The sequence below is a fragment of the Miscanthus floridulus genome, chromosome 10 (assembly GCF_019320115.1).
Source record: "Miscanthus floridulus cultivar M001 chromosome 10, ASM1932011v1, whole genome shotgun sequence".
NCBI lineage: Eukaryota > Viridiplantae > Streptophyta > Magnoliopsida > Poales > Poaceae > Miscanthus > Miscanthus floridulus.
The window spans coordinates 113,050,042-113,065,498 of record NC_089589.1 but is presented as its reverse complement, the minus strand read 5'-3'; the positions used below and the strand labels follow the sequence as shown (position 1 = coordinate 113,065,498).

Sequence of the window (15,457 nt, the reverse complement as noted above, 5' to 3'; positions counted from 1 at the left end):
ATTAACCATAGCGTGAGTTTGCGCAATATGTCTCTTGGCTTGTAGTGCGCAGGTGTGGAGCTCGGAGGCGGTGGTCGACAGCAAGGTGAAGGTCAAGTAGGGATGTGCCGTGCCGATAGACTGGGAGCGGTGAAGGACGAACGTGAGGCTTGGACCGAGGGACCAGGAGGCCGGGTGACCAGCTGCGGTGGCTGACATCTAGGAACATCGACAAGCACAAGTGTACATGGAGGAGTGACCGTGTTGACTGAGTCAAGATAGCGGACGTGCAAATTGAGCGAGGCTCTAGAAGACTTGGAGCCCGGGCGGTCGAGGACGGAGGTGACACGCGTCGAGTGCGCGGGGGACGCGTATCGAGTACGCTACTCGCAGCGGTTTGGTGGGTTGAGCCTCAAAACCACTAGGTGACAGTTTTGTGGGTTTGGCCTCAAAACCCGGGCGGAGGTTCCGAGAAGGAATGGATGGTACGTGGCAGCATCGGGGAGTTCGCGTCGAGGTGAAACTATCTTACGAAGGGCGCGCTGGCCGTCGGATGAAGACTATTTCGGGTTAGACCATAACGCCCCTGGGTTAAGTGGTTCGACTCAAAAATATTTACAGCAAAACTGAGATTGTGTAATAGCCCTGTTAAATAGGATGAGAGTGTCCCAATCACCCTTACCTCTCCCATCTCATTTTCTCCTTGCCCTAGGTTTCCCCCTCCCTTTAGTGTTTTTGAGAGAGGTCCACAGATTATTCACTCATCTGTGTAATTCGAGTTTGGAACATGAGATTTGTTGGGAAGTGAGGCCCATACCCCACGTTCCCCTCCGGGGTTCATCTCTTTGAGCTGTGTATTTTTGTGTTTGTTGTTCTATGTTCGTCGTCCTTCTCCCTCCCCTTTCTTGCTTCATCTTTTTGGATTGAGATGTTTTGGGGAGTTTTTAGTTGATCCATGATGAGCTAGGACATGTGCTGAACTAATCCCTCCGGTGATTCAAATCAGTTTGGCACAAGCTCGTAGAACGATCCGGTTTTCGCTTTTGAGGAGAGAAAACTCGCTTTTGGTTAATCCCAGGCGATGATTTCTTGGGGATAGATTTGTAGCAAGTCGAATTTCTCCTGTGCAAATTCTGGGGACGAATCATGGAGGTTTGGGTAGGATTTGGTTGAATTTCTTGGTGCCGCCTTTCCTGTTCGTTCTTTACTGTTCTTCATCAGGTTCTTGCTGTGGTTCTGTGAGGGCACCTGTGAGCTGCCAGTGCTAGCATCCTGGTCGTGTGCATCTCCTGGCCAAGTTGCTTTGGCAGCAGCGTGCATCAATCCTCCAGGCGAGCACCTGTTTTCCTCCGGTCCTTCTGTTAGTTTCCCGTTCATTCTTTTGCTCGCCCCTTTATGTTCCTTGCGCACGCGTGCTCTGTTGGATGCGTCGAGGTATTAGGGTTGGGCTCCAGTGAGCATCCGCTCAGCCCAGGCTGCTCCGGTCTCCTCGGCGCCTGCCGCTCTTGTTCCCAGTGCTGGCTGCGAGCAGACCCGCGACAAGGTTTTCATTATCGGAAATAAAAATTTATCGGAGGTCATGGATAAATAGGATAAGCAAGATATATCGGAAATATCGGCCCAAATTCAAAAAAAAATTCAAATTGTTTTGAAAAAAATTCGTAGAATTTGACTTGAAACTATTCCTAAGCTATTAAACATCATTTGTTCACAGATAAAAACAAGAATAAAACATTATAGTGTGGGACCGTCGCACGACTGAATTTGGGTTGTCTGTGTGGGAGCAGGAAAGTAGGGAAAAATTTGGCCGATGTCAAATTTTATCGGACCCTGGGGATAGAATGGAAATTTCGGAAATTTCCGTGAATTTCGGCCGATAAAAAAAACCTTGCCCGCGACTGCTCGGTCCCTGTCGTTCTCGTCCAGGAAGCGTCGCTCAGCTCAGGCGCAGACAGTCTGCCGTCAGGGTGCGGACAATCTGCCGCTGCAGTGCACGTCGAGACCAGAACTATTTTCTCGCAGTCTTTTTTCGGAGTTTGAACGCGGGACAGTCCGGGGTTGGATTGCAGACAGTCCGGGAGTGGAACTGCAGATAGTCTGGGCCTAGACCGCAGACTGTCCGCCCCTGTCCACTGTGTGCTGATTTTGCACATTCCATCTTGTGCTTGTTTCTGTTGTTTCTCGATTGTTTCGAAGTACTCTTTGGTCATCACAGGAGGTACCCAGCCCCCTGCTGGCTCATGAACAAGTCGATCTTGCGTGTGTTTTCTTTTAGGATTTGATTTTGGGATAGCGGGCAAATATTTTGAAAGAAATTTGAGGATCCCATTCACCACCCTCTGGTCACCGTTTCTGGTCCTTCATTATCTGAACTCATGCCATGTGTGCAGGATTTAGGTGGTACTTATGCAGACATGCCTAGCTATGTACTAACTCACCTCACCAGTTATTGATAATATCTGAATTCACAATTCAGTAGTCCAGGTCTATTACTGTTAATTGCAGAGGTTACTATTTGAAGGTTGGTACGATAATGTTGCAGATGTGTTGACTCCTTTCTCTGCCTGCATTGGAAATTGGAATGGATCTGGTCTGTGGCTCAACTCTGAGTTTTGAAGCCATGGAAGCAAGAAAGCCCAACGCTGAAGTTTGAAGCCATGGAAGGAAGCTAAGAAAGCAAGCACTGTATGTTGACCCAACTGTGGATCAGTTAAGATCAGCGCTGGTATGAGTATGTTCCTTGCAATGCCAAAAAGTGCAGGATATAGGCATATAGCAGCTGCATTTTGTCTTGGGAATGCAGAAAATTTGCCCTTAAGATCATATGCCCCCGTTGGATGCAAATTCAATTATACCTTTATCTTAAGAATCTATGAAGAGCAAGCAGACATTTTACCGTGATCTACTACTTTCATGTGCTGGTACTATTGGCAAGGCTGAAACATGGCTTATATATGCCACACTCTCTGAATTATATCTCCAAGCCATATCTGATCAGTCATCACTTTTAATTATAATGACGTGTGTGTTGTGATATGGTCATTTTAATTTAAGCATGTGCGTCTTGATATATACTATGGTATCCTACTAACGGTCCTTCAAGCCAAGGCTCGACGACAATATACTCCTACCTCCATTCCAAAATGGATTCAATTCTCAAATAGCATTAGACAAAAAATTTAACTAAATTTGTATAAAAATATATTACTGCTTATCATACTACTAAGTAAGCATTCATGAGATTTTTCACAATATACCTGCTTGGAGTGTTAAACACTGATACTATTTTACATAAACTCGGTCAGATTAAGATTAGTTTGACTCTGACCAAATCTAGATTTACATCTTTCTAGGGCAGAGGTAGTACATCGGTACATCCATAACACATACTGTTTCCTGCATTAATTTTGATTAGGTGGTGGCTCATCAGGCAACGTTGACGAATGAAAGTGTCATGCCGTCATGCTGTCCATGACTATGCATCTGACGTCGGCAAGAAAAAAAAAGTATCTCAGATGACAGTCGATTTTTTTTTTATCTGATGGCCTGCCAAGTGTGCAAAGATTCAGGTTCAGGTGCTACTGAACTACTGATAGACAGACAGGCCTAATATGATTCAGGCAAAGGAGTCAGCAATCTCAAGCAATCACAGTAGCATGTTACAGTAACATAGTAATCCAGTACTACTGAGTTTTAGAGGTTACTATTTGAAGGCTGTGACGAGCATGCTGCCAACATGCCATGATGGAACGAAGACTCTCCTTGCTCTCCTTTGGAATCTGTGGCTCAACTCTGATTCTCTGTGAAGCCAAGGAAGCAGGCACTGTGGATCCCTGTCCAGAGCTGGTAAGACTAGAGCATGTTACTTGCAATATAAAAAAGTGCAGTAGATAGCTGCGTCATTTTGTCTTGAGAATCTACTTTAATCTGGCCCGTTGGAGTCGAGCTTGTCAGATTCCACCTCCAGCTGCTACTGCTTTAGCTATTGCAAGTAATCTATCCGCCTCCATTTCACTTTTGTCTGTTTTTTTTCTTTTGTTTTGTGCGAACCAGGTGTGCCAAAAAAGACATGCCAAATCCAGCGGTCATAGGAGACAATAGCTTCGAGCATGATAGTGGGTATCTTATAGTCACAACGGGTAAACTGTCCCTTCCATGCAACTGGGCAATTTCCCCATCGCCAATGAATGGAATCTAGACTTTCCAACATCTTGAAGTAACCATTGGATATCCTCACCATTAGGTCTTCTAAGATATTTCTCCCCATATATGTGTCTAATACCTTGAACAAACTTGATTACACACTCTAAAGTTGTGGTATCAGCAATTCCAAATGCTTCATCTATAAGGTCTGCTGGTGATCCATATGCTAACATTTGGAGGGCAGCCATGCATTTCTGCAGCGGTGAAAGACCAACCTTACCAAATGCATCTCTCCTTAACTGAAAATACAGGGACCAATTTTCTAATGCTTCCACAATTTGCAAAAATATATGCTTTCTCATCCAAAATTTGCATGTACTTTTATATGTTTTCCATTCTAACCTTTTCCTTTGATGCTTCTACTGTTTTCTCTAGTGCACTTGCTCTCTTCAACATAGCATCGTGAAACAAAACCATGTCTTCATCTGGCTACGAGCCTAGGGGAGATTGTGGTATGTCCTTTCCCTTTCCTTTTCCTCTCATCCTAGCTTTTGCTTTCTTCTGGCCCTCTAGGCGCACTTCTTTGAATGTCTCCCGCTTGCCCGTGTCTTGGTTGGAAGATGAAGTGTATGCTCTAGATTCATCTACTTTTGTCCTTTTGTTCTTCTCTGAACAATCCATACCAGATATATATAGTATACTTCTATACCATTTGGGTTCCTTCCTCATAATCTTCTAGGCATATTCAAGCGTAAATGGCTTTGTCTTGTTTTCTCTTTTGAATGTAGCAAGTGCTTTGTCCATCATCATGTCATCAGATTCCTCACTACAAAAGGTCATTCGACCATAGACCCCATTGAACTTGGTAACAATTGCATTAATTCTTCCCCAATGGCTTTTGAGCTATCCCTTTGACCTTCTTCTTGCACCTTTAGCCAGGCCCGAATTGAACGCTTCTGCTCTCTTGTTCTAGTTGGCCTCTCTGCTCTGATCTGTGCCATGAATTGGATCTACTGAATGCTTAATCTAAAGACTTACAAGGCGTACATTCTCGTCCTCAGTGTAATTAATTCTCACAGCCCTCCTTCCTTCATCAGGGCTGCTGGCGCTTGAATCTTCCTTTTCTTCATCTTGCTCCAGCTCTCTTATTTGCGATTGCGGGGTTGCTGAATATAAGCCATGCGAAGATGCACCATCACCAGCACCTACAAACATTCCACCTGGGAAGCTAAAGTTGGGTAGTGGTTGAAAACCTTGATAACTTGGTGAACACTGGGCATACTATTGGAGGTTGCCTACACCACCAAAGGGATTCAAGTTGTGCATGGCATGAGTAGGTTGACTATGTTGGGGATAATGGGAGTGGTTGAATGGTGGTGGTGGGGTGGGGAACTGAGTCTGGTTGAAAGTGTTGGGTGCGAAATTTGGCATGTGCTGGAAGCATGCGTTATCTGCTCTTGGATTTCTGGGATCAGTGGCGAGCAACCTACCAAAACTTCCCTCTGAGGGCTCCATATGAACTAAGAAATATGAGTATTGAGTTGTTTTGATTTTGCTTCTCTATTTTTGTGTAGGCGGTTGGGAACAAGGAGGCAGGGAAAGATTGATGGGAGCAAAGGAGGAGGCCGCTGGGAACGAGGAGGCAGGGGGGATTGTTGGGAAGAAGGAAGCAGGCTGCTAGGGCTCCTTTTGAAGAAGAGCTATGCTGTAGCAAGCAACAAGGAACACTGTTTTTTTTAAGGCAATGGTCAAGTGACGCTGCATTTCACTTGACGCTGCATTTCACTTGACCGTTGAAATCTGAATGCTCATCAGCTCATGGCAGTTGGAACCATTAGAGCTGTGTCATGTGTTAGAGTGATATATTTTTTATTGCAAAGAGGGCGGGTTCTATATCTTGGACCTACTCCTCCATTGAAACCACCCCACAGTGGAACGTACCGGGTCCTATACATGCATTAAATGCATAGAACCTGCTTCAACACACAACTGGCTTCGACACACACACTGCCGATGCTCGAAGCTGGCATGTTTTGTTGGATTCCATTCCATTCGTTGTGTACATACACACGTAGGGAGTGCGCGAGGTTTGCGTCGAGCCCCTCCCCGTGATGAAACTCCTGTCCAAAGATGAGTCGGGGCCCGCAGGGGGCATGGGCGTGGATCCTATGTTGCTGGAGGCGCTCATTCAGCCGCCTGCACCAACATCGGAGTTCCTGGGTAGCGTCGAGCAGATTATGGGCCCTACAACACAACAATACACCCTATTTGCTCTTGGCCCAGTAGGGGGTTCAATGGATCCAGTCTTGATCTGGATTTTCCTTCGGGCGGACCGGACTGTGCTTTAAGGCCCAACTCACACACTTTGACATCTACGCAGTCCAACCAGGCGTGTTTGGATGGGCCACCAGGAGGGCAGTCTCTCGTTAACTGTGGCTGTTGTTAATCCGTTACACTATTTGGCCATAACCGAAGAACCATGCATAAAGATAATTGAAAAAAATAAAGTGCATACTAAGCGGTACTGCGTAAAGTAGTACGACTGCACACTCTGCCTTGTGAGCCAAAAGTAATAAGTACTAGTTACCTGAATATCTACATGATTTATTTTTGATATGGCCGTGCAGCAATTAATCTTCATCTTCAGCGATTGTACTCCCTCCGTTCCAGAAAAAAGACCGTTGTTAGGAATGAATCTGGACAGGTGCTTGTTCAGGTCCATTTTTAAAACAACGGTCTTTTTAGGACGAAGGGAGTAGTCGATAGTGGGTGACTTGATATGGCTCATCTTGTTATACTCGGATGAGCTGCTGCGTATTAAAAGGACTCATACAAAAAATCCACTCAGTGTAGTTGTCATCCAAGTATCTGTTTGCTTTACACGAATGGGCTGGGAAGAACAAGATCATTATGTACATGCTATTTTTTTCTTTTTTCACAAAGATTATGTACATGCTACTTGACGGATATCTTCTTCAACAAGTGGAATTGTGAATTGGTCTGTCGGGCAATACAGGGTGGCTTTTATTTTATTTTTTGTCATTTTGCTTCACAAGTTTTTTTTAGACGAGAACGGCCGATTTAAGATAAAAAGAATGACGGACAAATAGTGTCGATTTGACCACCAAAGCCACCATGCTTGGTTCATCTGTTATCCACAACTCACAAGGAAGGCTCGTTCTGGACATTTGCCCTATCTGCGTCAGAAAGCAGAGCACATCATAATCGCCATGATGATCTGGCAGGGATCAGCATACCATTATGGTGCTCTCCCATGTCTGCTCCCTGTTTATTACAAATCCTGCACCTCAGGTCCATTACTTGTACAAATATACATAGGTCCATTGCTTCAAAATTGAGTGCGTATTAAGCGGTACTACTACTACGTAGCAAGTACTACGACTGCACATGTAGGTGCGGTGCACTGCCTTGTGAACCAAAACAAAAGTAATACGGAACACTTGTTACCTGAAAATATACGTGATTTATTTCTGGTATGGTCGTGCAGCAATTAGTTTTCATCTTCAGCACAAATGGTCCGTGACTTGATATGGCGGATCTTGTGGTACTCACATGAGCTGCTGCCTGTTAACAAGGACTTGTACAACTTCTCGCTGCATGTCAACTTGAAATACCTTGGGGTTACTGTTGTCAGATATTCGGGAATCGTCTCCATGGTGCCGTCCATCATCTCTATGCTGTCAAGTGACGGGACTCCTTCTAGCACCTCCATATTTGGGCAGTATAAGATCTCGATTTTCTGCAACTTAGAGAGATCGCTGATCCTTTTCAGCTTGGGGCAGTCGAATACTTTAAGTTGCACGACTGAAGGGAAGTTCTCTATATATGTCAGGTTGCTCAGCTTGTACAGGCGCACTTCTCTTAGAGCATGCCTCCTGCTACTGGCGAGCCCTGGTGGAAGACAAGCCAGCTTGCAGCTAAGAATTATGAGCTCCTTGAGAGAAGGCATGGCCATAGCTTCTGTAGTCTCACTCTCGCTCTCCTCCTCCCAGTCCCACTCCTCCCATTCACTCAAGCCATCCAGACGAAGAAATGACAGATTAGGAAATGTTACTACTGATCTAGGAGTGGAGGAGGGTGACTGGAACTCAGGCCCAACACTCCTGATGGTAGGTGCGTTGTTAATGGCCAGAGTCTCCAAACTAGGGAGCTGGCACAGACCGTCAGGGAGTTGGGTGCAATAATGAAGTTTGTCCATCCTTAAAATCCTCAGGCTCTTAAAGCCACATGTAGCTGGAACCATCATCCAATTTGGTAGCCGGCTACCAAAGTATCCTTTAATGCTTAGATGCCGTATGCTGGATGGAGGGCTGAGCTTCTCAATTACGTCCTCCACTACTCTCTGCTGCTGCTGCTTGTTGGTTTCATCCCTCAATCCCGTGAATCCGGTGCTACTCCAATATAGTCCCAAGTAATCAAGGTGCTCCTTGCTACTAATCATGGCCATTCCAGCGGACGAGCTAGCAGACACATTTTCTAGACCATGTAAAGAAAGCTTCCTAAGCTGGGACAGAGGCCCTATCTCTTCCAAGCTGCACCAGCCCGTGCCCCCATTCTTGTCCAAATGTACTCGGAACCCATAAAGTGTTCTTAGATTTTTTAACTGACCAAACCCCTTGGGTATTAAAACATTGTCATGGGAACCATACATGCTAAGAGTTCTTAGATGCAGAAGCTGGGTAATGCAGCTAGGAAGATGGTCTAGCTGTGGACATCTGTCAACCACAATGTGCTGCAAGAACTTCATCCTATGAATGTCTCCAGGTAGCCTAGATATATTTGTATACCTTAAGTGGAGGTATCTCAGGTGCCTCAGCTGACATAGAGAGTCAACCAAACTATCACAATCAGTACCCCTTATAAAAAGCACTCTTAGGGTAGACAATCTCCCAAATGAGTCACTAGGCTGAACATTAATTCTTTTATTTATAATTAATGTTCTTACTGATTTGTGCTTCTGTAGAATATCCCATTCTAGTGCTGACTCGGTTGATCCTATAGACAAGTGACGTACATGGCTGATCTTGCTACCACCATCATCTTGCTGATTCTGGACCACCAATGATTCTTCTTTAGACAAACTCTGCAAAAGATCGCACCACGTCATGCATGGTGCATGAGTATCGAGTGAGAGCTGATTCTGTTGCTGGTTCAATAAGATTCCTCGTGATTAGCTCCTGGTAATACCCATCTGCTATTTCTTCTAGCCAATCATCATATGAACTACTGCTTCTATCTGGTGGATGGATAAATCCCTCACTGATCCACATCGGAACAACTTCACGTTGCCAAATAGTTGTACCTTTAGGGAAAAGTGAGCAGTATAGGAAGCACTGCTTCAGCTGGGGAGACAAATCCTCATAGCTCAAGTAGATCGCGTTGTCCAGTTCCTTAGGCAATCCAGCTACTGACCATGCATGATGCTTCAAAACAGCCTCCCAATCACCCTCGCTTCGGGGCTTCGTACTTAGCAGTCCTCCCATCACTTTGATAGCAAGTGGTAAACCTCCACACTTACTGATAATTTTCATCCCGACAACTTTCAGGTGATCTGTTCCATGTACCTACCAGCACAAACAACCATTTCCACTCATAAAACATATTTACAATATTTAATTTGTAAAAATAATGGTAAGCAGTTAGCCGATTTGTTATACTATATAATCTTTTGTATATGCTGCCCCACCTGCGCGGACGGAAGAAGCTAAAATGATAAATACTCCCTGTCACAAAAAGAGCAATTATGGGATTCGCGCTAGCCGAAATAGCTCCAGTGACAAAATTTTAATAAATAATATTAGCATTTATGTCTCTCTACAAATTTATTATGAAAATACATTCTATAATAATTTAATGGCACTTACTTTGTATCATAAATGTTAGAAGTTTCTTATATAATTTTGATCAAAATTTAAATTACTTGACTTCTTGGGAAGTGATAATTGCATTATTTATGGAACAAAGGGAGTAGAAAGGTTCAGTTTGGAATTTATGGGCCCACCTCACATTGGGAGCATTGGCTGATTTGTTGATGGACGCTAAATTTTTTGTTTCCATTCAGTTTGCTATCTAAATTTGCCTACATCGCACATTTAGGTTGACAAATCGATGACAAATATTTTTGTGTAACTTTTCACAACTGAATATTTGGCATGGAAAATTTCGAGAGCCAATCAAGCATGCCTTAAATATGCATAAATTGCCAAAATCAAATTATGATTTAGTGGCCAATCTTACATGTAGATGGGAGAGATGAGTAATTTATTGGAGACTTATAAGTGACCTCATATTATGTTTAATACTAAAAAAATAATATTGATGCAAATTTAGAGGTACATTTATTACCTTTTTATAGTCGTACAAGTCGATAATTCAGATGCAAATGTTTATGTTACCTAGATTATTTTTACTAATGAAAAATATGGGTAATTTAGATGCATATTTAGGTGTTACTTTTGTTATTTTCATGATGATAGAGATGGATAATTTGGATGCATATTAGGGGTTTTCTCTAGGTTATTACTAGCAAACATACCTGTGCGTTGCAATGGGAACTTTGTCATGTAGTTAGATTACTCATGTAGTGCTAGATATCTATTTAGTAATCACTTCACGTGTTTCAATTCATCTAAAATCAAACTCTATATTGTGCCTTGACACATGCTATATTTTTACTCATATGTGTACGAAAGGAAACTCTCAACAATCATGTTATTTGTTCCATTTCATTTTGGAATCGGGCTATGCACCACGCCTAAACACTTAACTTGTACGGACATAGGTAAATGTGGTGGACCATGGTAACACTTTTGTATTCCAATTTGTTTTGGAAATAGACTCTGCATCATGCTTAGACATCCTACTCTAACTTGTACACAAATGGAATAGATTGAGTCTGTTGGATCCCATCGGGCAATTGTGATTGATGAAAGATAAAGAAACCTTTGGTCTTTAATATATGAAAGAAGGCCCGTGTGTTGCTATGAAAGAATGCCTAAGAGTTTTGAAAAAAGATGTGTCATTTGTCCGGACAAGTTTTTAAATAAAACAAAAAATGAGAATTATTTTTGAATGACAGAAGCAATAATTAATACAGTTTCGAGGGCATCACTAGGAAGTTTTTGGTGCCATTATCCGATGACAGTGTGTAATGGACCTGCATACACATAGCACCTCTCTTGCACTTCAGTCCTCAATTTGTGTAAAAGGATTAACCCAAAGATGCTATTTTTTCGAAGGACAAGTCCTCACCCTAATAAATATATAAGGTGGTAATAAACCCACCAATTGTAACTGCTCATGTGCCACATGGGCCAACAACAGGCATCTAACAGGCTGAGGTGTTACATTCATCCCATGAAGGGCTGATGTCCTCGGCAGCTCACCACACACAGCAGATGCCTAGAACCACCCCTTGGTACACCCCTCCCTGGTCACATGGGCCAACAACACAACTACATGCTTCTAACGGGCTGGTGTGTTACACAATGTTCACCATGTTTCCAATGAGCCATTATCAAAACTTTCTGGCACTTTTGTGGGATTTAACTTGGAAATCATTCTCAAATATGTGTTGTTTAGGTTATCACTGTGGATGTTGTCTTTAGGATCTCTTAAACTTTTATGTCTTGTTGCAAGGTGGCTCCTTCCATGTAATGGGGGTAATTCCCTAATATCTGCTATTTTTTCTTAATAGGTGAATATACAATTAGAGTTTCAACTTAAGATATATGCATAGAAAATTACAATGACTAATGATAGCATAAAAGATGCAGTTCATGACATCATAGCTCATCATAGACTATAACCATTGCGGACACACAGTTTTGTGATACGAAAAGGAAGAAATAGTGAATATTGATGAAAAACATATAGACTACTTGGTCAAATTATCACACTTCGGTAGAGGTAACAGAGTATCTATATGGTTATTATGTATAAAGAATAAAAGAGAGACAAAGGGCACAAAGACAAGCAATTTGATTAGATATAGGTACTAAACATTTCCACAAACTTCTAAGACTTATATCTCAATGGTTCAAACCTGTATAGGTGGACACGTAATGGATTAGTGTGGATAATTTAGATGCATATTCATGAGTCACTTTAGATTCAACAACAAAGCTCGATAATTTGGATGCGTACTTATGGCTTTACTAGGAGTTGTATATTGTAACTAGTTTGTAATACCATAGTTTTCTAAACCTACTACGTCAAAATAGGCCCCGAATAGATAGAGTTAAGGGAATAATGTGCATTAAACTGCAAAATAAATGATATATGTGTTCACTAACTTGACCAGGTGTTGGTGGCAACTGTTTGTTGAGCAAGGACCAAGCATCATCTTCGCTGAGTGGGCTGACATGATGTTGGTAGAAGGAGGCTCCGGTCCGTAGAGCTAGGTCTTCTAATCTTGTAGTGATTAGCACCCAATTGCCCTGTTGATTTTTACTTGCATTTCTGACTGGAACACTAAGCACATTGCTCCATGCTACATTACTCCACACATCATCCAGGACCAGGAGAAACCTACCCATGGACAAGGTGTTGGTGAGCCTCCGTGAGAGGAGGGTCTTGTCTTGCACCCCACCATGGACTCCCCCAGCATGCTCAATTGCTGTCCTGAGAAGCTCCACCTCATCAAAGTGTTGGGTGATGCTTAGCCATATCTTCACTTTGAAGTGTCCTTGGACGGTGGTCTCATTGAAGATCTTCTGGGCCAAGGTGGTTTTGCCCATGCCACCTGTGCCCACAATGGCCACCACTTTGATGTCGTGGTGTCCATTAATGGTTAGCATTTGAGCAAGCTCCCTTGTCTCCCTCTCAATTTTCTCACCAACAATAGCTGACTCAACCAGTGGACATCCTCTGTTCTGGGTGGGATCCTAGATTGATGAAGTTGAACTTGTGAGCCTCATCATATATGTTGTCCAGCCTCTGGTTGAGCTCCTTGATGCGGCTGCCTATCTTATGTGCCAACACGGGATTCCGCAGGCAAAAGAGCAATGGCTGGAAGCAGCTGGGCAACTTCTGTTCCACGCCGTCGCCACCTCTGGACTCCCTGCGCTTGTCAGCCTCGAGCTGGCACAGGTCGAGGATGTCAGTGGCGTCATACACGGCGTTGTTGAGCTTTGTCGACCATCTTTGCACGCTCGTGTCGGTGATGCGCCTCCTCTCGGCATCTTTGAGGAAGGCTTTGAGGCCTTCCATGTTGTCCTCCAGCTTGGTGACCTCGGCGGAGACGCCAAGCAGCATGGACACCTCTTCTTGTGCCATGTCCGCGATAAGCTTCTTCACGTTGGGTGCTAAAGCATCCAGTGCAGCCGCCATGGCTCAAGCCTATCTACCTGCTAGTAGTAAAGCATACATATATAAGCACAGATTTGTCTCATAATCCCCAGAGAGCATAACTTGATATCAAAATTAACTATATAATGCTACTCGGTCGTCCATGGAGAAAACATTGCGGAAAGAAATTAACTATATAATGCTCACCTCAACTTATTGCAGGGCAGAATGCGGACCGAAAGAAAGTGCGGCAGAATGCGTGAGGCGATGATCCCACCAGCAGGAAGCGACTCCGACTCCCCTTGTATAGGAAATGGAGTAGATCGGGGAGTAGCAACTTGACTGACACAAGTGTTTATTAGTATATTTCTCGTTCATCGCCGTTAAAGAATTGGAATCACATGCATGCCCACTTAACTTTTGACTAATCTATTCACAAAAGAAAAAACTTTTCAGTAATCGCACAGGCCGAGCCCCGGCCGGAACAACCGCAAAATAATAAAGCTGGCCTGCTGGGGTCACATGCATGCACGCGCAAGTAGTATTTGTCTTCATCCAGCGCTTAGCGTGTCGTGTCTCGTGTGGACAGTGATCTGCTGCTATTGTTTCTACTTAAGCCCCCTTTGACACGGTTTATCCAAAACGGCTTCACCGGTGAAGCCAGAAAAACTAGCTTTTTCTGGCTTCTAGTTCATTTTAACCCCGGCTTACAAAACTGATTCACGCTACAGTATCTCGATTTACGCAAAATAGATGAAGCCGAAGCCGGCATAAGCCGTGCAAAAGAGGCCCTTAGTGGCATGGCATCTCTCGATTTGCTACATGCATGCATGTGAGCATATGGAATAAAAATAAATTTTACTTGCAGCATGAATTTTTTTATTCAATCTCCCACTCTCTCCTTCACTGTCGTTTCATTAGGCACTTACTCCTCTTTCATCACTCGGTCCTGTCGTCCCCCACTATTTATCTCGCCTGTTCATCTCTCACTCGATAGATCTAGTATTTCAGTCTCATCCTTCTCACTTCGAGTCTGGAGTTGCAAAACATTTGTTAATGCCACACCACTCGTATCTTGGCTTAGCCTCAGAGCGAATTTACGTTATGGCAAAGCCTATTTTTTGGTACAAGCTCTGTGCAACAAATTATACAAACCATGGTATGTACACCATTGCCAGCACGTCAGACCTGTATATATATAACTAGAAACAAACAACAAATAATGAGATTAGAACGATAAACTTGTTCCATGCGTACGTCGATGTACTACACTGTATAATAATAATATAAGCTGCCAGTGCTTTTTGTGCATGGCGAACCGCTGTCCTACAGTCTTTCCACATGGTTGTAGATCTCAAGCTAGTAGCGAGTATGGTTGCGTGCTTAGAAAAAAAATATATTAGCTACTAGTGCTTGGAAACACGAGTCACATCATCATAATACATCTAGTTGCACGAAACAATGTTTGGTACACAGTCGACGTCAGTCGTCGAGTCGATGACTCAACTTTTCATACGTACTAACTGTGTAACTTTTCGTACGTCTAAGCGGCACGTTAGATGAAGATTATGACGTTACACAGTTGTCCTAGTACTCTCACAAGGCAGTGTACCTACATACATACACAGTCGGCTCAACTGCTGTCGTTTGCTTCTAAAAACACTTTTAATTTGTAAATTATACTACCAAAACCAGATTTAGAATGGGTAGTGCGTCCTCGGCTGCCAATGTTAGAGGCTATCACTATCGCACAACCAAAATAATTGACGACCTTCAACCCAGGCAGCAGATGCCAAATTAGCTAGTCACGTCGCGTGAAACCACTCCTCCGTCCAATAATGCCCAGAGCTACTAATACTTGTTGGCCCCCGAAATGGGTAGTTTTTGTTTGAATCCCACGAAATGGGTAGTGTCAGCCCTATCTAGGAGCACGAGCAGACTAAATTGTTTGGCTGCCCAAGCCCACTCCTCTTATTTTTCCTATATGGTTGTCTGCTTTCTTTTTCTTTCACAATTGACCATGTAA

At 43.5% G+C, this 15,457-nt stretch overlaps 3 protein-coding genes across 3 annotated transcripts; all 3 read right to left on the bottom strand.

Annotated features, from left to right (window-relative positions):
• Positions 1 to 7,633: 7,633 nt before the first annotated feature.
• Positions 7,634 to 8,890, bottom strand: LOC136489319 (putative disease resistance RPP13-like protein 1). The gene has a single exon (XM_066486000.1). The coding sequence runs from the start codon at positions 8,888 to 8,890 to the stop codon at positions 7,634 to 7,636; it is 1,257 nt and encodes a 418-aa protein (XP_066342097.1).
• A 313-nt stretch (positions 8,891 to 9,203) lies between these two features.
• LOC136486976 (putative disease resistance protein RGA3) lies at positions 9,204 to 12,933 on the bottom strand. Its single transcript, XM_066484080.1, has 2 exons — positions 12,438 to 12,933; positions 9,204 to 9,707 (listed from the first exon to the last, which is right to left on the bottom strand). Exons 1-2 carry the CDS (start codon positions 12,879 to 12,881, stop codon positions 9,216 to 9,218), a joined length of 936 nt encoding a protein of 311 aa, XP_066340177.1. The 5' UTR covers positions 12,882 to 12,933; the 3' UTR covers positions 9,204 to 9,215.
• Positions 12,934 to 12,993: 60 nt separating this feature from the next.
• LOC136489318 (putative disease resistance protein RGA4) lies at positions 12,994 to 13,473 on the bottom strand. The gene has a single exon (XM_066485999.1). It carries the CDS (start codon positions 13,471 to 13,473, stop codon positions 12,994 to 12,996), a length of 480 nt encoding a protein of 159 aa, XP_066342096.1.
• Between the last annotated feature and the right edge of the window lie 1,984 nt (positions 13,474 to 15,457).

Bases quoted from the DNA above. Each gene is read 5' to 3' on its own strand.
- LOC136489319 (XM_066486000.1), bottom strand. From the start codon at position 8,890: ATGAAGTTCTTGCAGCACATTGTGGTTGACAGATGTCCACAGCTAGAC.
- LOC136486976 (XM_066484080.1), bottom strand. From the start codon at position 12,881: ATGGGCAAAACCACCTTGGCCCAGAAGATCTTCAATGAGACCACCGTC. The intron at 9,708-12,437 runs GTTAGTGAACAC...TTGTGCTGGTAG, and splicing joins TGCCACCAACACCTGGTCAA to GTACATGGAACAGATCACCT.
- LOC136489318 (XM_066485999.1), bottom strand. From the start codon at position 13,473: ATGGCGGCTGCACTGGATGCTTTAGCACCCAACGTGAAGAAGCTTATC.